The sequence below is a fragment of the Rhinopithecus bieti genome, unplaced genomic scaffold (assembly GCF_001698545.2).
Source record: "Rhinopithecus bieti isolate Rb0 unplaced genomic scaffold, ASM169854v2 scaffold_46101, whole genome shotgun sequence".
Taxonomy (NCBI): domain Eukaryota; kingdom Metazoa; phylum Chordata; class Mammalia; order Primates; family Cercopithecidae; genus Rhinopithecus; species Rhinopithecus bieti.
Window position 1 is genome coordinate 2,356,691 of NW_016819049.1, and position 24,728 is coordinate 2,381,418.

The window sequence follows — 24,728 nt, forward strand, 5'->3', positions numbered from 1 at the left end:
ACCGTGTTAGCCAGGATGGTCTCGATCTCCTGACCGTGTGATCCACCCGCCTCGGCCTCCCAAAGTGCTGGGATTACAGGCGTGAGCCACCGCGCCCGGCCAACGTGTGTTTTCTTTAAGCAGTTTTTTAGCTGGAATTAATTCTGTAGATATATTCACATATTTATGTGTAAACATATGAAAGCATGCCCTTGTATTACTGTTAGAAAGAAGAAAAAAAAAAAAAAAAGAAAGCAGTCTAAATACCTGTCAATAATGGATCTATTACATACGATATACCCAAACAATTGAATACTAATACAGCCATCCTAAAAAACTGAAGTAGACCTATATAGAATAAAACAAAAATAAGTCTACAATCTAGCACTGAAATAAAAAAAGGCAGAAAAATAAGTATAGTATAATCCCGTATATGTTTTAAAACTACAAAATTATGCTTATATATGAATGGTAACATTCTGAGATGTTGCCTTTGGTAACGGAGTCAAGGAGGAGATAGAAGGAAACTTCACCTCAAGCAAAACATAAAGATGTTTGCTGTTGTTTTTACCATATGCACATACTGACTTCCTCTCGGGCACTCCCTCTTCAGGAAGTGTCCCAGCAAGAAGAGATGCCTGTCCCCTGTGCAGCCATAGCACTCAGTACACCACTCCACTCCAGGACCTCTATGTTCATGGCATTACTTGCTAGCTTCCCAAATTAGTGGAGAGCTTCTTTGAGGGCAGGAACTGTTTTCTTTCTTCTGTATTCTCAGCACCTGAGTACCTAAAACCCAGTAACCATTTCAAAAAGGCTGGATGAAAGTAGGAAGAAGGGAAGCAGGAAAGGAAAGAGAAAAGGATGGTCCTATACGAAGATTAACCAGGTGGCCATATACAGCACTATTTAGAAAAGGAAGAATTGGGGCCTGGCACAATGGCTCATGCCTGTAATCTCAGCACTTGGGGAGGCCAAGGCAGGTGGATCACCTGAAGTCAAGAGTTCGAGACCAGCCTGGCCAACCCCGTCTCTACTAAAAATAAAAAATCAGCTGGGTGTGGTGGCGGACGCCTGTAATCTCAGCTACTAGGGAGGCTGAGGCAGGCGAATCACTTGAACCCAGGAGGCAGAGGTTGCAGTGAGCTGAGATTGCGCCACTGCACTCAAGCCTGGACAACAAGAGTGAAACTCAGTCTCAAAAAAAAAAAAGAAAGAAAGAAAAGGTAGAATCAACGATAGCAATAATGTCCATCAATGACAGACTGGATTAAGAAAATGTGGCACATATACACCATGGAATACTATGCAGCCATAAAAAAAGATGAGTTCATGTCCTTTGTAGGGACATGGATGAAGCTGGAAACCATCATTCTGAGCAAATTATCGCAAGAACAGAAAACCAAACACCACATGTTCTCACTCATAGGTCGGAGTTGAACAATGAGAACACCTGGACACAGGGTGGGGAACACCACACACTGGGGCCTGTTGTGGAGAGCGGGGAGTGGGGAGGGATAGCATTAGGAGATATACCTAATGTAAATGACGAGTTAACGGGTGCAGCACACTAACATGGCACATGTATACATATGTAACAAACCTGCATGTTGTGTACATGTACCCTAGAACTTAAAGTATAATAATAATTTTTTTTTAAAAAAGGAAAATAAAAGGTAGAATCGGGAGACAAGGAGGGCTGGTCAGAAAGAGAGAGACGATTAGAACAAAGAATGGAGAAGAGTCTAGTTCTCTTACAGGAACGTCTTGAAGTCTGTGAGATGGACAGCCAAGTCCATTTCCGAGTAGCTAGGAAGTAGTAATTTCCAGCTCCAGAACTTCAGGCATTTTCAGTGAGAAAGAAGGTGTGTCTAGAAGCCACTGCCACAGTCTCCACAACGACACATGTGCCTTGTGATTCCTTCACACAAGGAAGAAAGCCCAAGAACAGTTTCTGACCACTCCATCTCTTTGCTGGAAATAGCTAGAGGCCTCTGCCACAATTGTGAGCAAATGACTATAGCAATCCGTAATGCCTCTAGATCACTTCTGCTTATTATTTTCCTCACAGTGTGTTGGAAATATTAGTTGAAGTAATACATGTAAAGCACTAAGCACAATCCCTGGCAGAGAGTAAGCACTCAAAATACAAGCTATTATTATTAAGTTGCTTACAGAACTTTTTCAAAAGCTCTAAGCATTACAATTGCAAAAGTCACCAGAATGTCTTTGATTTCCAACAAGATCCATGCCTCCTTACTTATCTCTGCAAAAAAATAAACAGACGGTCTTTCTAAGCACATTTAAAACACACTGGAAGCTGCTGCTTCCGTATTTTTTACTGTTGTCGGTGTTGCAAAATTACGCTACCCTTATCAGCCCCCAAGTATAAAAAGCACACTCTCACCTTAGAAAGCTATAATTTAAATAACCTTTACAATTGTAGTACATTTTCCTTCCACCCACCCTGACAGCTGGACCATGCCTCACGTGGCTAGCACTGGAATTCACTTACCACAGCAGGAGGGTCATTCCATTCTTCATAGGAGATGGCAGCATATGGATAGATCCGGTCATTGATAATCTGCAGGGTGGCCAGGGCAATGGCTTTAATTGACTGGAAGTACGCTTCCCAGAACCACCGAGCCTATAAAGAAAACAATGCTGTTTTAAGTGAGCAAGCAAGTGAGACAGAGTGGGAAAACTAGATGCTCTATCACAGTCAACTCTGAGTTTAGCTAATTCCTTTATTCCCAAAGTTGTAGGGGTGGGGGTATCTAGGGCAAATGCTCCCTGTTGTTCAGGCCAGTTACTATCAGAAGTTTGCATTTATCAAATGCAGTCAAAATAAAATGTTAGCAAGTGAAATGCACATTGGATTCAATTAAGATAGAAGATAAATTATGTAATGATGAGACTATTCATGTGTTATAGCAGAGTTTATAATAGTTTGTCTTATATAACATACACACAGTAAAGTGCACAAATCTCGTGTACAGCTCAATGGATTTATACATATGTACATACTCTTATAATTAGTATCCAGATAAAGATATAGAACATCCCAGCATTCCAAAAGATTCCCTCATGCTATTTCCCAGTCAGTATCTCACCCCTCTAAGAGTAACCATTATGCTGATTACGATTGTGGTGTCTGCTCTTGAATTTCATATTAATGGAATCAAACAGTATTTACTCTTTTGTGTTTGACTTGTTTTGCTCAACACTTGCAATATCTAAGTCAGGTTATGGTATCAAGGTTATGCTGGCCTTATAAAATGAGGTGGAAACTATTCTCTCTTTTTCTGTTCTTTGAGAACTTCTATGTGAGGTTGGCATTATTTCTTCCCTGAAAGGTTTTAGAGGAATTCCTCACAGAAGCCATCTGGTCAAGGGTGTGGGTGGGTAGGGGGATTGGTGTGTGTGTGTGTGTGTGTGTGTGTGTGTGTGTGTGTGTGAACATTTTAAATTATGGATTAATTTTCTTTCATAGCCATAGGATTATGCATGTTTTTCTGTGTGTATGTCAGTTTCATAAGTAGTGTTTTTCAAGGGATATGTTCATTCCATCTAAATTGTTAAATTTATTGAAATAAAGCTGTGCATTCACATCCATTTAACACCTGTAGAATCTATTCTGGTACATCTCTTTTCATTCCTGATACTGTTGTGTTTTCTCTTTATGCTTGATCAGTCTTAGTAGAGCTTTATCAATTTTGTCAATCATTTTTTAAAAATCAACTTTTGATTTTGTTGATTTTCCACATCATACTTTTTTTTATTTTGCTAGTTTTTGTTCTTATTTTATTATTTCCTCCTATTTTGGAGGAATTTAATTAATCTTGCTTTTAACTTCCTTAAAGTTTAGATCATTGATTTCAACCTTTCTTCATTTCTAATATATGCATTTAAAGTTATAAATTTCCCGCTAAGTCCTATTTAAGTGCTCCCTGCACATTTACATATCATTTTCATTACCATTTAGACAAAAAGTTCTAATTTCCTTTGAATATTGTTTAATTTCTAAATATTTTTATTTTTTCTATTTATCTTTCTGTTACTGATTTCTACTTTGATTGCACTTTGACTGTGCTGTGGTCAGAGAACACATGTGATTTCAATACTTTACAATTTATTCAAACTTGATTTATGGCCCAGCACATTGTTTATTTTTATAAATAATGTATGTACACTTAAAAATATATATATTCTGCAACTGATGGGTATAATTTTGTTTAAATATTCTATATCCTTATTGATTTTTGTCTGCCTGCATGTGTGGCTATGGATTGCGTAGGGTGTGTGTGTATATTTATATACATATATATGTAAGTATTTCAAGTTTATAAATATATATTTCAAATTTTTACCCTCAAAGCTTGTCCCAAGCTTGTCTGTTGCAAAAAGCATATAAAGATTGAGCATCCTAAATCCAAAAAACTCAAATCTAAAATGCTCCAAAATCCAAAACTTTTTGAGTGCTGACATGATGCTCAAAGGAAATGCTCATTGGAGCATTTCAGATTCCCTAAAATCTAAAAAAAGAATCTGAAATCTGAAATACTTCTGCTCCCAAGCATTTTGGATAAGGGATAATCAATCTGTTACTGGGTTTTAATATATTATCTCATCCAAAAATATTTGGTTCCTAATTACAAATATAGTCCATTTATATTTAATTTACATTACTGAGTTTAAATGTAGGATCATTCTATTTGTTTTCTATTTATCTCTTGTTATTTTAGTTTTTTCTCACCTTTAGAATTGATAAAAAAAAATTTATTATTATTCCACATTTTTCTTCTTCATTAGGTTGCTAGTCATTTAGTCTTTTGTTACTGAGTAGCTTTCCTAGCAACTACAGTAAGCATCATTGCTTTACTATATTACATCTCAAACTAACAATTTTATAACTTATCAGCTCTCTCCTATCTGCTGTGCTATTATTGTCAAATTTTTTCATCTACACATTTTTCATCTACACATTTTAAATCCCACAAGACATAGTGGTGTGATTTACTTTAAATAGTGTATACTAGATATTTTTTTATTCTAAAGATGATATATGAAAAATGTATTGGAATAATATATAAATTTTTTTTTTATCATAATTCTCATATATAGTGTGAGACAGAGAATCACTAAAATTAGACATACTGATAAGCTCCTAGTCAAAGGCCTAGATGAAGATGACTCGTGGCCACTACATTTAAAACTCGTCTCGACTCACTGCAACCTCCACCTCCCAGGTTCAAGGCGATTCTCCAGATCCCTCTGAGTGAATCCTCTACTGAGTATAGCTGAGATTACAGATGCACACCACCACCCCTGGTTAATTTTTGTATTTTTAATAGAGATGGGGTTTCACCATGTTGGTCAGACTGATCTCAAACTCCTGATCTCGTGATCCACCTGCCTTGGCCTCCCAAAGTGCTGGGATTACAAGCAAGAGCCACCGTGCCTGGGGACATCATTATTTTTTAAAGTAAATTTTCACCATATATTTACCCTTTCTTTTCTTGATGCATATCTGAGCTTCCATCACATATCATCTTCCTGCTAATTGAAGAATTTATTTTATTTATTTCATTGCAGAATTAGTGGATGACTCTCTCTTTTTATTTGTTTGAAAGCTTCTTTTTACGCAAACAATTTTTGAGAATACTTTGATAGGTAGAGAATTCTCGTTTAGCAATTATTTTCTTTCAGAACATTCAAGGTATACTTCTATTGTATTCTGGTTTCATCCAATTTTTCATTGATAAACCAGCTGTCAATCTTACTGGTACACCTTTGAAGACAATATGCTTTTTATTTCTGACTGCATTTAAGCTTTCTCTGTCTTTGGCTTACAGTAATTCAACTATGACATGCCTAGATGTGGCCCTTTGTATTTATTCCACTGAGGGCTGTAGTGCTTCTTCAATTTGTGGTTTGATGCTTTCCACTGATTTTAGAAAACTCTCAGCCAATATTTCTTTTTTTTGGAGACAGAGTCTCACTCTGTCGCCCAGGCTGGAGTGCAGTGGCGTGATCTCGGCTCACTGACTGCAACCTCTGCCTCCTGGGTTCACACCATTCTCCTGCCTCACCCTCCCTAGTAGCTGGGACTACAGGCACCTGCCACCACACCCAGCTAATTTTTTGTATTTTGAGTAGTGATGGGGTTTCACCAATATTTCTTAAATATTACTTCTGTTGCACTCTCCTCTTCTGAGACTCCAAATGTACATATATGTGAAATACATTTCACAATGTTTTCAATATATCTCATGTATCTCTTATTCTCTTTTCAGTATGTTTTCTCTCTGTGCTTCAATCTGGGTGTTTTCTACTAACTTTTCTTCTGGTTCAATAATCTTCTATCCCTTTTTCTTTGGTGTTTAAACTGCTATTAAATAATGTATTAAATTCTTAATTTCATTCCTATATTTTTTCAGTTCCAGAATTTCCATTTGATCTTGTCAAAAGTAGATTTCATGTCTTTGTTGAAAGTATCCTTCTTTTTATCTACTTTCTTAAACATAGTCAGTTCTTGACTAATAAACTCCAATATCTGAATCGCCTGTGGATATCTTTCTACTGTCGTTTTTCTCTTCATTTTGGTCATTCGGTCTTAATTTTAGCATGCTTCTTAATTTTTTATTGGATGGCAGACATTCTGTTTAAAACCTGTAGAGGTTCTGGATGATTCAGATTATCTTCCTCCTAAGAGTGTAACGTATTCTTCTGGCAGGTGTAAGAGTACAGTCAGGCCACTTTAATCCTGTCAGAGGTCAGTTTTTTTTTTTTTCCAATGTTCAGTTTCCTTTAATGACCCCATCTCCCTGAAGGGCAGGTGCAGGCAGCTAGGCGATGGCAAGAGATGTTCACTTGAAGATCTTGCCCTGATTGAAGGCTTTGCCCACATGCTGGAAGGCCCCCTCCCAGGAAAAGTACTCTCGAACCAGCGTCTGGGTCTCCTCGCTGCCAGGATCCAGTTTCCGCCATGTGAGAGGTCAGTTTTAAGTTGTGTCCGGGCTAGCTTATTTCAGCTTTCCCTTATGCTTAAAGTGTGGTCCTTCTGAGACCTCCAATTAAAGCCTGGGGTATCTGTATTTGCCAGGGCCCCTCTACCTTGGCAGGCCTTGAATACCAACCTCTCACCAGCACTGTATATGGCTGCTGAAATATCTGCATTGCTCACAACATTCCCAACTGCTGCATTTTACAAGGATTCTTGGAGCCTTGCTCTGATCATGTGTACCTTAGGAGTTGGCAAATACCCCAAGGGAAGATTACAAGCACATTTTTCACTTTCTTCCTTGTGGTTTTCTTTCTCCCGGGATTTTGTGTTTCAGATCCCAAATACTTTAATAGCCCCTAACTCCAACCTCTAAGCCCTGTAGGACTGCTGCTTTCTGCTGGGACCCCACACTCTTGGATAGAGAATTGGCAAGTACCCTCAGGGAAAATGCCAGAGTGACTATGTAGCTCAATTCCAAGTGCTTTCTTCCTCTCAGGAATGGTATTCCCTCAAATACTATGTTAGTTGCTCTACAATGCCTGTAAACAGTTGTTTTAAATAAACTTTTATAATTTTTTCTTCTTTTGGCAGGAGGGTTGCTCCAGTATCAGCTACTCTTTCCTGGTCCAACATAGTCTTTGGAAAGAAGGCAGTTCCTTATCTGAGTAGAGGTTAAACTCAGTTCCTAACAAAAGCAGAAGGCTAGTCTATATGATCTCTCCAGCTTCATTCAGATCTATGATTCCACTCAAAACCAGAGGGTATTAGGATTTATGCAAGGGAGTGAACATGTAAAAATTTAACATGGGGAAATTGTAAGGATAACCCAAAAGGATAAAGGAAAAAGATACTTTCTAGACTAGATGTGCTTACTTTGCTTCTGTTTCCGGGGCAAGTGTTCTATCCATTAGTTAAAAGCCTAGGGTAACTTGAGTTATGTAACTACTATCATCTCCACTGACTAATAAGAAGAAGGCAAAGCATGCACAATGAGAATGTCTACTACTCAAAGAAAAGCTGAAATACAGATTTAGCTTTCAAGGGTATCTGACTTTCTCAAGTTGTCCGATAGTTGGTCATCTGGGCACACAGCTGGCTGCCTCCCTGCTACTGCTTCTTAGATATGCCCGATTCACTACAATCTCAATCCTGCTTAAATTCATGTTACTGCTTTCTCTCCTAGCATCCAGCCAAAATATTTACATTTTATGAGACCTGAAAGAACCCATCTTCCCTATGAAACCTTTACTGATCACTTCTATTACCACCAATCTCCCTTTGCTATGAAATCCCTTAGCCCTTACAGCTTTTGCCATACATGTTAGTTGTTATATACTGTGCTATAATTGTTTTTCTGTCGTTTCAGAGGATCACTTTTTTCTCTCCAGCTAGACTGTGAGGTCCTTGGAAATAGATATCGGCATTTTAAAAATCAGCATCCTTGCAAATGTTAGTGTTCTACCTGCTGCAGAGCACTTTTATATTCATGATTTCATCTGCTCTTCACAACCAGTTTGTCACTTATTTGGGACAGTTTCATTTTATAAGTGAGGAAACTAAGATACAAAGATATTAAGGAGCAGAATCACGATTCAAATCCATGATTCCTAACTCTAAATTCAGACCTTTTCCTACCCCGTTCTAGAGCATTAAGAGTACTGGCACACAGCAAGTTTTAGAAAATGGTCCTTTTTTAAGAAACTGAAAGGTGTAAAAATTTACTAAGCATCAGGCCAAACATAAACACACATATATCCTGAATATTTATCTCCTTTTCTACCCAAATGGGTCTATCATCATATGTTCTTTTAAGTCATATTCAAATTAAACCACATTCCAACTTAAGCATTCCAAAGCTTTATGCTCACATATAATCAAAGTGGAGACAGCAGCTTTTGGGATTTATAGAAAACAACGATTGGTAAGAAATCCACCCAGGACACCAGCCAAAGGCACAAATGCACAACTGAACTTCTAATTTAAGATGTCTCAAATCATCTCACCCTGTCCACCAAATTGCAATTCACTCAGAAAGGAAGCAAGTTTTGCCAATAATCATAGCTCAAGTGTCTCAGCCTGGGGATAAGTGAACTTCTCAGGCTTAATTGTTTCTGCAGGACCTCTGTAATACCTTGAAATGTTCAGAAGGTATTATAATTTATAGTCCCTCCAGGACTCAGTATAGCCTGCTTATCCACAGAGAGGAAGGAGTTTTCAGCTATGTTGGCAATGTACGAAAGCACCACTATTCTCATCCAGAGAGCAAATGCAAATAAGTGCTTACTATGGCTTTTTTTCCCCTAAAACATGGTCCACATTTATATCTATCTTAAAAGTGTGAATGACGGATTCTTCAGCAGCTATGCAAATTCCCCAGTCACTCTAAACTGTGGAAGGTACACAGTTGAAGAGTTACGTTACAGATGAATAAATAGGTCATACCAATATAACCTTGAACAAAGTATTTAAACTTCCTTGGTTAAGCAGATTCCACTGTGATTTTGTTTATAAAACATGCAGATTTCGCAGCATAAGAACTACATAATTCCTATGATACTTTCAAACATGAGAATTATAAAGCTCCTCTAGGGCAGGGACTGGGCCAGCTTAAAACTATCATGGGCAAAATGGAACTCCAAATTGAAATTGCTATTTCAGTTGATACATCAGTTAAATGTGATTCATTTCTTAATTTTCAGTAATGCAAAGGCAATAGGATTAGCAGTAGTTGTTGAAGGGAAGCCAGTGTGGCATAGGGGAAAGAACAACAGTTATAGAGCATCTTGAGCAATTTGAAGTTACTTAACCTCCGTTTTTTTTGAATCTGTAAGATGGAGATCACACCCCCTATCCCATGAAGATTCAATGAGATGAGGTTTACGAAGTACCTCAGTGCTAGTGCAGAATAGGCAGTTGGGAAATGTTAGCTCTCTCTCCAACACTTACATCCGTCCTGTCCCCTTAGGGTCTTTGTCACTTACATTAGAATATATTCAACAGGGCCGGGCACAGTGGCTCATGCGGTCAGGAGTTTGAGACCAGCCTGGCCAAGATGGTGAAACCCCGTCTCTAGTAAAAAATACAAAAATTAGCTGGGTGCGGTAGTGGGAGCCTGTAATCCCAGCTACTCGAGAGGCTGAGGTTATGAGAATCGCTTGAACCCGGGAGGCGGGGTTTGCAGTGAGCCGAGATCGCGCCACTGCACTCTAGCCTGGGCGACAGAGCAAGACTCTGTCTCATAAAAAAAAAAAAGAAGAAGAATATATTCAACAGTTGGCAGCACTGTTTTGGGGTGAGAGTGGGTGAAGGGGAAGAGGAAAGAGAATAGGATCTCAGTGTTACAACTCCATTCATCTCAGTTCCTGAAGACAGTGAAGAAATCCAACCCCCAGAGAATGGAGTTGGAAATAAAAAAAAATACATCAAGCGGGAGTATGATAGCATTTCATATCGAAAAGTACAGCAATCAATAACATGTCCCTTCTAGATCAATCATGAGGTTTCTGAGAAAGAAGACAGTCCTTTTCCAGAAACTCCATGAGTGTGAATATGTCTGGTTTTGCTAACCACTGAACTCCTAGCACCTAACACAGCGCCTGTTAAAGGGCAGGCAGTTAAACATTGTTGAAAGAACAAATCCATCTGACGACAGTCCACCATAGGCACAAGGTAGGACAGGCACCACTTGCATCCTACAAAACTTTTCCAGATCATCAAGGTGTCAATCCATGAGGCTTAAGGGGAAAACAATCATTTAATAATGGCATCACATCTTGTATACCAAATTTTAAAAAGTGAAAGATTAGGGGAGTGGATCTGAGGGAAAAGGAGGAAAATCTGTTCCTGGTTGTAACAGCAAGGCAGAAATAGGACTAATAATGTCCTTTACGTTATGCCTGCATAGACTACGAGAGAGATAAACAACTTTTAAAACTGTGTCATGTAAGTTTGCTGCCTCAAAGTGGTCAGGAGGTCTGTCCAATAGCACAAAGATTATATAAAAACCCTACCTAGCCCAAGAGTATCTGCATCCAATGATGGCTGGCTCTAATGAACCAGTCAACTTTGGATTGCCCTTTTAATCAGAACCTCCTGAATGTGACGTAGGTCAATAGGCTTAATTTTGGTATATTAAAGGATTTTTCTAATGGAACCCACAAAACAAAACCAGCTAGCTATGCTTCTGTCCCAATTTCCAAGTGCTAATGCCATCCAAACATCTGGCAATGACATGTAACTATGGATTGGTACTTGCTTAAATACTGCTGCATTTCCCCTCTCCCCACTCACTGGTTGGTCATAATAAAAAGGATCCGCTTCTGCTTAGGATGGAGAAAGTCAAAAAAGAACATGGAATCTACTATAATAATGAGGAAAAGCCTACAAACATCATAACCTACAAACATCATAACTTTCCTTAGGCCTATAAGAGAGCTGTGTTCATAAGGCAGTCAAGGGAACTACACTTCAAAGACGGCAAGCGTCTCCAAGGAGAGCTGGGACACACAAATTATTTCAGCTTTGGAAGAGCACAGGAGGAGGAGGTGGACTTCATAAAAGCAGCCACAGAAAACAGCTATAATTTTAACAAATTCTTAAAACTGAGCATGGGCCATCAGGACAGTTTAGAAGCTCTAGACACAAGGGGATCCACATTCACTCTCAAGTTCTCTTCTGCTGGATGTTTCTGAGGAAGATTTGGATAAAACTCCGCCCACTTATTGTAGTTTTTGTCATCCAAAACAAAAGTCTCAAGGGTTGGAGGACAGAAGGAAACCTTACCGTGCCCAGGATCCACTATTTCTAGAAGTAGGAATCCTTCCAGCCCCCAGTAAACCACTACTGCCAGAAAGGGCGAAGCAAAAGCCCTCTGCTCCCAAGGGAGGGCAAAAAACTCCCCCAACTCCACCAGAAGCCATGCAAAAAGTCTACTGCTGTGGGAGGAACAGGATACCCTCCCACCACTAATCACAGGCAAAGGTATACTGCCTCGCCAGGAGGTGTAGAAGCAAAAGCCATCTGCCCCAGAAAGACAAGCGGGAGCACTGGCTCAAGTCAGGACCCTGCACTGACACAAGGCAGAGGTTCACTACCACTCAGGGAAGGGCAGGAAACTCTCCAGTCCAAGACCCTCCAAGAGGAAGGGCAGGTTAAGCTGCCACCAGAGGAAAGAACAGGAACACTGAGAAAGATTCACTCCCAAGGCTCCAGGAAAAGGGCCTAAGACCAAGGCTGGATTAGGGGAAGGGAAAATCCCACTGCCCCCACCATGAGCCTACCACCAAGTACAAGCACCAGCAGTCTATACCAAGGGAGGAACAGGAGTGAGAAGAAAAGTGGCAGGTTGGGTTTACTGAGAGCAGAAGGCCAGGCAGGAACTCTGAGAAGCACTCCAGGAGGCTGGGCCTCACTCTAAGTGTAAGGTAGCGGCCACCATGTCCTGGGAGCACTGGAAGTCTGTGGCACACTGATGGTCACTCCAGCCATGAATCAGCTGAAACCCACCCCCAATTACTGAGTAGACTGAGTCAGCCTCCCACACTAAGGGCCTGACAGAAGAAAAGGTGTGCTCATTTCTGAACATGATATTTAAGTTGGTCTCTTCTGTTTTTCTACACAGAATGCCCATCTTTCAAAGTTTTCCAGAAACAAAAAATAAGAGAAAACAGACCATTGACATAAAATAAAGCTGTCAAAAGAACCTAACTCAAAGATGACCAAGATGATGGAACTATTAGACAAGGACTTTAACTGTAATTAAAATAAAGCTGTCAACAGAACCTAACTCAAAGATGACCAAGATGATGGAACTATTAGACAAGGACTTTAACTGTAATTAATATGTTAAAGGATCTAGTGAAAAAGGTGGACAACTCACAGGAACATATGGGAATTTTTAGTAGAAAGATGCATAATATAAAAAACAGTCAAATAAAAATGCTAGAAGTGAAAAAACAGTATTATAAATGAAGAATTCCTTTAACAGGCTTAGCACACTAGACAGAGCAAAGACAAGGGAGAGCTTGAAGACAGAACAATAGAAATTATCCAAACTGAAACACAAAGAGAAAAAAGAGTGGGGGGGGGGGGGGGAAATCCAAAATAGAGTACTCTAGAACTGTAGGACGATATCAAACACTCTAACATACCTGTAACTATAGTCTCAGAAGAGGAGAGAGGGTGAAGTAGAGAACAAGGCAGTAGATGTATTTAAAGGAAAAAGAGCTAAGAATTTTCCAAACTTAATGAGAAAACAACAAAACACAGACCCCAAAACCTCAGAGAACCAAGACAGATTAAATAAAGCATTCACTTGCTCCCTCCCGAAGTTTAAGAAACAGCTGCACTGTTAAAAAGGCAAATCTTCTCCCTCTTAGCAAATGAGGAGATTCAAGAGATCTGAGCTATAGGAAACTTTCTCTTAACACACTAACATTGACAGAACCATTTATTTCAGGTGAAGGGCTGGAAAACATTTCCATGCATCATGGATTTATCTTTCAAAGCTGTGTCTGAAGATAAGCCTGAAAACTTCCAAAGGGATTCCAAGCCTTTCCAAATACATGTGCCAAAGGCTAATTATTCCTTTTCATTTGTTTGCTTTAACAAAATAGAAGCAACGAACATTCCCAGCTTTCCAAAGCCCTGTGTCCAACAGGCTCTTTGGTGCTCACTGGTCCTTTTGACAGCACAAGAGTAGGGAGTCTGCTGTCCTTCCTGGACTACCTCATAACAGTCTGAAGGTCCCAGAGACAGGCTCTAATAATCTTCACCTGACAGCTCAAAAAGCTCAATAATAAGGCCAAATTATAACCCAAGCATCCTTATTTTTAGTTTAGAATTACTGTAAGCAAGATTTTTTTTGTTTATTCTTTTACGTACTCCATTTTCATAAATATAAGAGTTACCTGACAACTAACTTAAAATTAGAGGGGGAAAAAAATCAGCAAAACCCCTGAAAGGCACTTCTTGTGGACTGGAGGTTTTTGTAGACATTTACTATGCCCATGTTACCAGTTTCTCCAGAAGAGCAGAGGAAGTTCACAAACATGTGATATCCCTTCAACTTTGGGATTCAACAAACAGCAATTAATAGAACTTGCTTTCTTTAACGTAAAAAGGGATTTTGAAGCAAAAAGGTTAATATACCTGGGATTTATCCACATACAAATTGCTTTCTTTATTTAAAATAGTTATTTTGTTAATTTAGTTGAATGTAAAACACCTTGCCACATAAAACATGAGACTGCTTTTTTCCCTTCCTTATTCATGAAGCTGTTTTATTTGCCTTCTCCACGTGCAACTCCTGGAAACACGTTTCTATTAATCCAGTATATTTTCCCAGCCCCACATCTTCACCTCTCAGTTACATAAATTCAGTAATTTAGGAACCCACCCATATGGCACTCGCTGAAAATTTATAGAAAGCCACACCCAATGGTTCACCTAACAGCAGCAGAATTCATTTTATAAGTTTTTGGTAGGTTTAAGTATTTTTCTATTTTTTTGCCATGTAAAGTGGTCATTGCTTTCTGTTTTTCTTTTCTTTTCTTTTCTTTTTGAGATGGGGTTTCACTCTGTCTCCCAGGCTGGAGTGCAGTGGCGCAATCTCGGCTCACTGCAACCTCGGCCTACTGGGTTCAAGTGATTCTGCTACCTCAGCCTCCCAAGTAGCTGGGATTACAGGCATCTGCCATCATGCCTGGCTAATTTTTATATTTTTAGTAGAGATTGGGTTTCGCCATGTTGGCCAGGCTGGTCTCCAACACCTGACCTCAGGTGATCCACCCGCCTCGGCCTCCCAAAGTGCTGGGATTACAGGCATGAGCCACCATGCCCAGCTGGTGATTGCTTTTTTTAATTTTTAATTTTGAAATACTTTTAGACTTAGTGAACAGTTGCAATAGTAGCCAGACAGTTCTCAAATATCTGGAATGCCCCTCATCCAGCTTCTCCTAATGTTAACATCTTACATCACCATGGTACAATTATCAAAACCAAGAGGTTAACATTGGTACAATTCTATTAACCAAACGACATACTTTTTTTTCTTCTCCAGATTCCCAGTTTTCTCCAGAAGTCCCTTTTTCTGTTCCAGGATCTAATCCAGGACACCATACTGCATTTACTCATCGTGTCAGCTCAGTCTCCTCTAATCAGTGACAAGTTTCTCAGTCTTTCCTTGTCTTACATGACACTGACACAGTTGAACAGTACTGGTCAGGACTTTGATAGAATGTCCCTCAATTTGGGTTTATCTGATGTTTTCTACTTACTAGATTGAGGTTATAGATTTTGGAGAATACTACAGAGATGATGTACCCTTCTCTTCACATTCCATCAGGGGATACATGTTACCAATATGACTTATTACAAGTAACATTAACCTTGCTCACATAGTTAAGGTGAGGTCTACCAGGTTTCCCCACTGTTAAATTACTACTGTTCCCATCCCACAGTGTATGCTCCCTAGAAGTAAGTCACTATGTTCAGTCTATACTGAAAGGGAAGGTAATGAAGCTTCACCTCCTGGAGGAAGAAATATCAAAGATTTAGTGTACTATTTTAATGTACTTTGAAAGGATTAAAACTGTGAAATTGTATTCACTGAATATTACTTTTTTTTTTTTTTTTTTTTTTTGAGATGGAGTTCTCGCTCTGTCGCCCAGGCTGGAGTGCCAGTGGGCCGGATTCTCAGCTCACATGGCCAAGCTCCTTGGCCTCCGGGTTCACACATTCTCTGGCCCTCAGCCTCCCGGTAGCTGCGGACTACAGGCGCCGGGCCCACCACCTCGCAACCTTAATTTTTTTTTGGCTGGGTTTTTTAGTAGAGGACGGGGTTTTCGGCCGGGGTTAGCCAGGGATGGTCTCGACCTCCTGACCTCGTGATCCTGCCATCTCGGACGCCTCCCAACAGTGCTGGATTATAGGCTTGAGCCACATGCGCCCGGCCACATTTTTTTTTTTTTTTAAGAACCTGGGTCTTGTTCCATGCCCAGCTGGATGCATAGTAGCTATTCACAGCGGCAATCATTGCACACTACAGCTTAAAACTCCCAGGCTCAGGTAAACCTCTGCCTTGGCCTCCTGAGTAGCTGTGGCTAGAGGTATATGCATTGATCTGGCTTACAATTTTTTAACATACATAAAGTATGGCATTCGGTCAAATCTTTAAATTATGGGGATTTGTGGCTAGAGAAAATATTTAAATTGTTTTCTTTCCTCAGTAATAAGTTCACAGCAATAAAAAATCTGACATTTGTGTTAAATGTTAAGTTGAAGCCTGATAACATATCTCACCCATTTAAAAGTGTATAGCCACTTTTTAAAAAAAAAATCTTAGAGATGAAATCTGAGACTTCAGATATTTCTGAAATTCCAACTGCTTCTAGTTCCGTTTTAATTGTATTCTGATGTATATACCAAATTACCATACAAAAACAAAGTAAGCATCCAACTTAATGTGGAAAATGAAACAAATCCAAGAAAATCAGTAGAATTAATAAGAAAACAGAAAAAGGAAACAAATGTGAAAATAAATCCAAGAACTTTCCATAGATTGGCTATGAAGGAAACCCTAAAGAATCAGCTAAAAACCTATCGGAACTAATAAGCAAGTTCAGTAAATTAGCCAGCTACAAAATAACTTGTTAAGTAAATAACTAAAACAAATACCCAGACCCTTATATCCTAGCAACAGCCCATGAGAGTTTGCACACACACCATCAGTAGCAGAGCTCTTCCCATTACCCCAGCTTCTCACAGTCCAGATTACTCTTTGTCCAAAATCCATTACCTCCTTCATCTTTACTCCAAGACACTCAATATCCTTCAAAATCTGTTGCACTCAACATATCTAAACTTCTCGCCCACTATTTTCACCATGCTTCTGCTAGTCTAGGCAAGTCACTTCCTCCACTGGCCCACAAACACATGATCATTACTTTGTTCACGGTATTCCCTTCTTCTGGAATGCCATCTTCATACTCCTCCGTCTACTAAAATCCTGTCTGGGGGTTTCTGGTTTCCAGTCTGGCACTGAATAAGCTTAGCAGTCACCATTCTGTCCTAACACAAGTAAAAGGCTGAAATGAAAAAATCAACAGCTTTTCTCCAATCTATCAAGCAAATGAGGTCACATGGCAAACAGCTGCCTTGAAAACTGAAGAGACAGACAGGTGAATAGAGAGAATCACAACTTACTGGAGAAGAAACTTCTCCAGGAACCAGTGCCAGGGTAGGAAAGCCTTAACTGTAATCGACAAATTGCTGGAGGCTCAGTGTGGACAAGTCTGAGAGTTTAAAAACTCCAGGGAAACCCAGTCAGGGAGGGAGATGGGGGCATTCCCACACTTCGAGAGTTTTACCTCCAGAAGTTGTTCAACCAGGTTCTCACAGCGAATACTAGAGAACAACCCCTTGGCGCTTCTAGAAAGGGGAAGGAAAAGTAACCATTCTGAAATACACCACAGTATTCTGTTCTTAACAAGATTTGCCCTCAGAAGAAACTATTTAACAAGAGCCTAACCTGTTAGGGTTTTATCAGAGCCTATCCTATCTGAGGGAAAGGAAATACCCAACTCCAGCTGGCTCTAACCTTCCACAGAAAAGTGGGGAAATACCCAACTCTAGTCCCCTGTAGCCATCCTGTCCCACCTACGCAAGGTTGGGGAAAAACTGAGAAGCATTTGTGAAGTTCACAGTCCAGGCCTTCCCCGACACAACACCACCGTACCATCAAAGGCCTATTTCCCAGAGTTCCTTTCACCCAGTACCTCATGTCCAGACTTCAACAAAAAATTACAAGGCATACTGAAAAGCAAAAACACAGTTTGAATATACTGAGTAAGCATCACAACCAGAATGAGATATGGCAGAGATGTTGAAATTACTAGACCAGAAATTTAAAACAATTATGATTAATATGCTAAAGGTTCTAATGGAAAAAGCAGACAACATGCAAGAGCAGATGAATAATGTAAGCAGAGAGATGAAAATTCTAAGAAAGAATAAAAAAGAAATGATAGAGATCAAACACACTGTAATGAAAATGAAGGTGGGCTCATTATTAAACTGGATACAACTGAGGAAAGCATCTCTGAACTTGAGGATATTATAACAGTAACTTCCAAACCTGAAAAGCACAGAAAAAAAAAAAAAAGACTGAAGAAAACAAAACAGGATCTCCAACAACTGTGGAACAACTACAAAAGGTATAAATTACATGTAATGAAAATACCAGAAGAGAAGAAACAGAGAAAGGAACAGAAGCAATATGTGAAGCAATAATGACTGAGGATTTTACCAAATTATTATCAAGATACCAAACTACAGATCCAGGAAGCTCAGAAAATAAACAGAATACATGAAAACAAAAACAAAAAACAAAAAAACACAAAACAACAAAAAACAAAAGGAAAAAACCATAAAACATTTAAAAAAGAAAACCCCAAAAAACAAAACCACACCTAGCATATCATATTCAAACTTCAGAAAATCAAGCATAAAGGAAAAAAAATCTCTATAGACGCCAGGGGTAGGGGAAAACATCTTACCTACAGAGGAACAAGGATAAGAATTTCATCTGACTTCTCCTAAAAACCATGCAATAGAAGAAAGTGGAGTGAAATATTTAAAGTGTTGAGAGAAAAAAACCACACACTTAAGAATTCTGGACCCTGTAAAATTATCCCCCAAAGTGAAGGAGAAATAAAGATTTTCTTGGAAAAAAAACTGAGGAAATTTGTCAGTAGCCTTGCCTTGCAAGAAATGTTAAATGTTCTTCAGAGAGAAGGAAAATGATATAGGTCAGGAACTCAGATCTACATAAGGAAAGAAAGAGCATCAGAGAAAAAGCAAAGGTCAAATAAAATGTTTTTTCAAATTCTTACTATTTTGGAAGGAATATTTCTCTGAGCAGCAGGTCTCAATAGCGGGCTTAAAATATTCATAAACCATGCTATAAACCGATAGGCTGTCATACAGGCTTTGTCATCCCATTTACAGAACAAATAACAGTTTGTTCCAGATGTTCACAGCAACAATGTATCTGATTATATATGCTTGTCTGTGTGAATACATATATACATATATAAAAGGTTTTGTAAGCTTGTGTATAAGTAAAATGAATGACAGCAGTGATACCACAAGGGAAAGGAAAGAAGAATTAGGAATATTTCATTATTATAAGGTACTTGTACTACCTGGAAGCTGTACAGTGTTACTTGAAACTAGACTTGGATTAGCTGTAAGTGCATAGTGCAAGTTCTAGGGCAACAACTAAAAAAAAAGTTTTTAAAAAAGTAAAACAGATATGTTAAGAAAGAGGACAAAACTGAATCATATAAAATGCTCAATCAAAACTACGAAAATGGGCTGGACGCAGTGGTTCACGCCTGTAATCCCAGCCCTTTGGGAGGCCAAGGCAGGCGGATCACGAGGTCAGGAGATAGAGGCCATCCTGGCTAACACAGTGAAACCCTGTCTCTACTAAAAAATACAAAAAATTAGCCGGGCGTGGTGGCAGGTGCCTGTAGTCCCAGCTACTTGGGAGGCTGAGGCAGGAGAATGGCATGAACCCAGGAGGCGGAGCTTGCAGTGAGCTGAGATCGCACCACTGCACTCCAGCCTGCGCAACAGAGCAAGACTGTCTAAAAAAAAAAAAAACCCTACAAAAATGCCAGACATGGTGCACACTTGTAGTCCTAGCTACCTGGGAGGCTAAGGCAGAAGACTGCTAGAACTCGGGAGTTGAAAACCAGCCTGGCCAACATAGCAATACACCATTTCTTAAAAACCACACACACAAAAGACAGAGAAAGAGTAGCAGAACATGAAAACAAAACAAAAGAAAAGGGCAACAAAAAGAAAAACAGTAACAAATATGGTAGATATTAACTCAACTATAACAGTACTAACTTTGAATGTCAATGGTCTAAATGGATCCATTAAAAGACAGACATTTCAGCATGGATCAAAAAATAAGACCCAATTATATGTTGTCTACAAGAAGCACACTTTAAATATAAACGCACACAAAGATTAAAAGTAAATGGACGGAGAAGGATATACCATGTTAACACTAATCAAAAGAGAGAAGTACCTATATTGATTTCAGACAAAGCAGATTTCACAGCAAAGAAAGTTATCAGGGATAAAAAAGAGGCGATATACATGATAAAGAAGTAAATTCTCCAAGAAGACATAACAATCTTTGACATGTATGCATGTGCCTAACAACAAACCTTCAAAATATGTGAGGCAAAAACTCACAGAACTGCAAAAAGAAATACATACTTGAGATATTGAAGTTTTGGTTCCAGACCACCACAGTAAGGTGAATACAGAAATAAAGCAAGCCATACTTTTTTATGTGTTTCCCAGTGCATGTAAGAGTTATGTTTGTACTATAGTATACAACAGCATTACATCTAAAAAGAAAATGAGCATACCTTAATTTAAAATACTTCCTTGTTAAGAAATGCTAATGATCATCTGAGCCTTCAGTGAGTCATAATCTTTTTGCTGGTGGAGGAACCTGCCTCAACATTGACAGATGCTGACTGATAAGGGTGGTGTTGCTGAAGGATGGGATGACTGTGGCAATTTCTGAAAATAAGATGACAATGAAGTTTTCTGCATCAACTGACTCTTCCTTTCATGAAAGATTTCTCTGTAGCATGGGATGCTGTTTGACAGCACTTTGCCCAGAGTAGAACTTCTTTTGAAATTTGAGGCAATCTTCTCAAACCCTGACACTGCTTTATCAACTACGTCTACATAATATTCTTGTCATTTCATTGTTGTCATTTCAACAATGTTCAGAACATCTTTATCTGGAGTAGATGCCATCTCAAGAGACCACTTTCTTGGCTCATGCATAAGAAGCAACTCCTCATCCGTTCAAGTTTGATCATGAGATTGCAGCAATTCAGTCACATCTTCAGGCTCCACTTCTAATGATAGTTCTCTTGCTATTTCACCACATCTGCAGTCTGGAACCCCTCTAAGTCATTCACGAGTGTTGGGATCAACTTGTTCCAAACTCCTGTTAATATTGATATTTTGACCTCTACCCACGAATCACAAATGTTCTTAATGGCGTCTAGAATGGTAAGTCCTTGCCAGATGGTTTTTAATTTACTTTGCCTAGATTCATCAGAGGAATTACTAAATATCCCAGCTATAGCCTTACAAAATGTATTTCTTAAATAAGATGACTTGAAAGTCAAAATTACTCCTTGATGTATGGGCTGCAGAACAGACATTGTGTTAGCAGGCATGAAAACATTTATTTCCTTGTACGTCTTCATCAAGCTCTTGTGTGGCCAGGTGCACTGTCAATGAGCAGTAGTATTTTGAAAGAAATCTTTTTCTGAGCAGTAGATCTCAACAGTGGGCTTAAAATACTCAGTGAATCACGCTGTAAACAGATGTGCTGTCATCCAGGCTTTGTTGTTCCATTTAGAGAGCACAGGCAGAGTAGATTTAGCATAATTCTTAAAGACCCTAGGATCTTCAGAATGGTAAATGGGCACTGCTTTCAACTTAAACTCACCAGGTGCATTAGCTCCTAACAAGAGGGCCACCCTGTCCTTTGAAGCATCAACTTCTCCTCTCTAGCTACGAAAGTCCTAGATGGAATCTTCTTTCAATAGAAGACTTTCATCTACATTAAAAATCCATTTAATGTAGCCACCATCATCCATGATGTTATCTAGAGTTTCTGCATAATTTGCTGCAGGTTCTTCCTCAGCACTTGCTGCTTCACCTTGTACTTTCATATTATGAAGACAGCTTCTTTCCTTAAACCTCATGAACCAAATTCTGTTAGCTTCACATTTTTCTTCTGCAGCTTCCTCACCTCGCTTAGCCTTCGCAGAATTGAAGAGCTAGGATCTTGCTCTGCCTTATGTGGCTTAAGGGAAACATATGGCTGGTTTAACCTTCTATCCAGACTACTAAAATGTTCTCCTTATCAGCAATCAGGCTATTTAACTTTCTTACCATTCATGTGTTCATTGCAATCATGCTTTTAATTTCCTTTGCATTCACAACTTGACTTACTGGTGCAAGAGGCCTAGCTTTCAGCCTGTTTCAGCTTTCAATATGTCTTCCTCATTAAGCTTAATCATTTCTAGTTTCTGACTTAAAGTGAGAGACATGCAACTCTTTCTTTCACTTCAACACTTGAGTCATTGTGGGGTTATTAATTGGCCTAAATTCAATATTGTTGTGTCTCAAGGAATAGGAAGGCCCAAGGAGAGGGAGAGATGAGGAAAAGCTGGTTGGTGGAGCAGTCAGAACACACACAACATTTCTCAATTAAGTTCACCATCTTATACGGGCATGGTTCATGGTGCCCAAAACAATTATAATAGTGACATCAAAGATCACTGATCACAGAGCACTATAACAGATATAATAATAATGAAAAGTTTGAAATATTGTAAGGATTACCAAAATTCTTGACACAGAGACATGAAGTGAGCAGCACATGTTGCTGGGAAAACGGTACCAATAGACTTGCTTGATATAGGTGGCAGGCCTTTAATTTGTAAAAACACAATAAAACTAAGCACAATAAAACAAAGTATGCCTGTAGATGAATCCACTATTATAGATGAAGACTTCAATATTGCAATATTTCTCTACATCAGAAATGGACAGGTCCAGCAAGCAGGAAATCAGTAAGGACATAGTTGAACTCAACAACACCATCAATCAACCGGATATGGTGGACGTCTATAGGCTACTTCATCCAAAACAGCAAAATAAACATTATTCTAAAGTTTACATGGAACATTTACCAAAACAAACCACACTGTGGGCCATAGAACACACCTTAACAAATTTGAAAGAACAGAAATTATACAATGCCTGCCCTCAGATAACAGTGGAATTAAACGAGAAATAATAACTAACAATAGCCAGAAAATCCCAACAAACGTGCACAGTAAAGTTCTCCAGATGGGTTTAGACAGACCAAGCTTTCCCCCTTTTTCACTTGTGGTTCTAAAGAATAACTGTAGAATATGCTGGGAATGTAATATCTTGAGATAAAAGGGAACTCATCAGAACAGCCTAGGCTGTCCCAGTCTCTCCTAGAAACAAGATGTGTCTGTTCAACATTTTAGCGCAGTATGTCATGTCACCCCTGGCGTATAAAACCCAGGGCAGGCTGCTTTCTAGGGTCCCTCAGCTGCAATGCAAGTGAGACACATGCAGCCAAGATTCCATCCACCCTGGGTGGTTTTCCTCAGCCTGGGGGGACAAGCTCACAATGAATCCCTAGGCTTCTGTTGTCCCTTGCTGCCTATCTGTAAGAAATAAACCCCCTTCATGAAACATGTGGATAAGTGTTCTGTCTCACCTGACTCAGATGTAGCCCAAGGTGTAGTGGGCTGAAGTAGCAACCAGGGCACAGTGAAACTGCTTCGCAACTTGGAGATTAAACAACACAATTCTAACAAATGGATCAAAGAAGAAATCACAAGAGAAATACTTTAAAATGTTAAACTAAATAAAAATGAAAACACTACTTATTGAAATTTATGGGATGCAGCAAGAACAGTGCTTAGAGGAATATTTATAGCATGAAATGCATATATTAGAAAAGAAGAAAGATCTAAAATGGATCATCTAAGCTTCACCCTTAGGAAACTAGAAAATGAAGAGCTAATTAAATCCAAAGTAAGCAGAAGAAAAGAAATAATAAAAATTAGAGCAGAAATTAATGAAACTAAAAACAGGAAATCAATAGCAAAAATCAATGAAGCCAAAAGCTGGTTCCTCGAAAAGATCAATAAAATCAATAAGCCTCTAGGCCAGACTAACTGGCTAGAGAAAAAAGAAAAGAGAGACAAAAAAAGAAGAAAAAGAGAGAGAGAACACGAATTATTAACATCAGAAATAAAAGACAGGACATCACTATAGATCCTATGGACATTGAAAGAATAGTAAATATTATGATATATCTGGATAGACCAATTTGTTAAAAGACATAATCTGCCAAAACTCACACAAGAACAAACAGACAATGTGAATGGGCCTATATGTAGTTGAAACATTGAATCAATACTTAGTAACCTTTGAAAACAGAAAGTACCAAGCTAGATGGGTATGCTGGTTCATTCTACCAAACATTTAAGGAGGAAATCATACCTATTCTCTACAATCTTTTTCAGAAGACAGAGGCAGGGGAAATACTTACTCATTCTATGAGGCCCGCATTACCTTAATATGAAAACCAAACACTGACATTAAAAGAAAAACAAAAAAGTGAAACAAGATGGATGAACAGAACCCTTCAGTGATCATCCCCGCTGCAGGAACATCAAATTGAATAACTACCCACACAAGAAAGCACTATCGTAAGAATCAAACATCAAGTAAGCAATCACAGTACATGGTTTTAACATCATATTAAGGAAAGAGGCACTGAAGAAGGTAGAAAAGATAGTCTTGAATTGCCAACACCAACCCCTCCCCCATCCTCTGGCAGCATAGCTTGGTGCAGAGAGAATCTGGGTGCTTGGGGGAGAGAGAGTACAGTGATTGTGGGACTTTGCATTAGAATTCTGGGCTGCCCTGCCACCCTGGAAATCAATAAGGGGCAGAATTCAGTCAGTGTCCATGGAGAGAGCATTTAGACCATCCCTAGCTAGAGGAATACCATCCATCCCAGTGGTCGGAACCTGAGTTCTGGTTAATGGCTGAAGTGCTCTGGGGTAGGCAGTCTAGG

The 24,728-nt window shown here is 39.1% G+C and overlaps 1 protein-coding gene across 5 annotated transcripts in view; it reads right to left on the reverse strand.

The window, feature by feature from the left end:
• Positions 1 to 24,728, reverse strand: part of EXT2 (exostosin glycosyltransferase 2) — a 203,059-nt gene that overhangs the window by 113,966 nt on the left and 64,365 nt on the right. For all 5 annotated transcript variants that reach the window (XM_017858114.1, XM_017858117.1, XM_017858115.1 and 2 more), the window contains one exon: positions 2,495 to 2,626. In XM_017858114.1, coding sequence (XP_017713603.1) covers positions 2,495 to 2,626 — 132 coding nt within the window. The remainder of the gene's footprint in view (positions 1 to 2,494; positions 2,627 to 24,728) is intronic.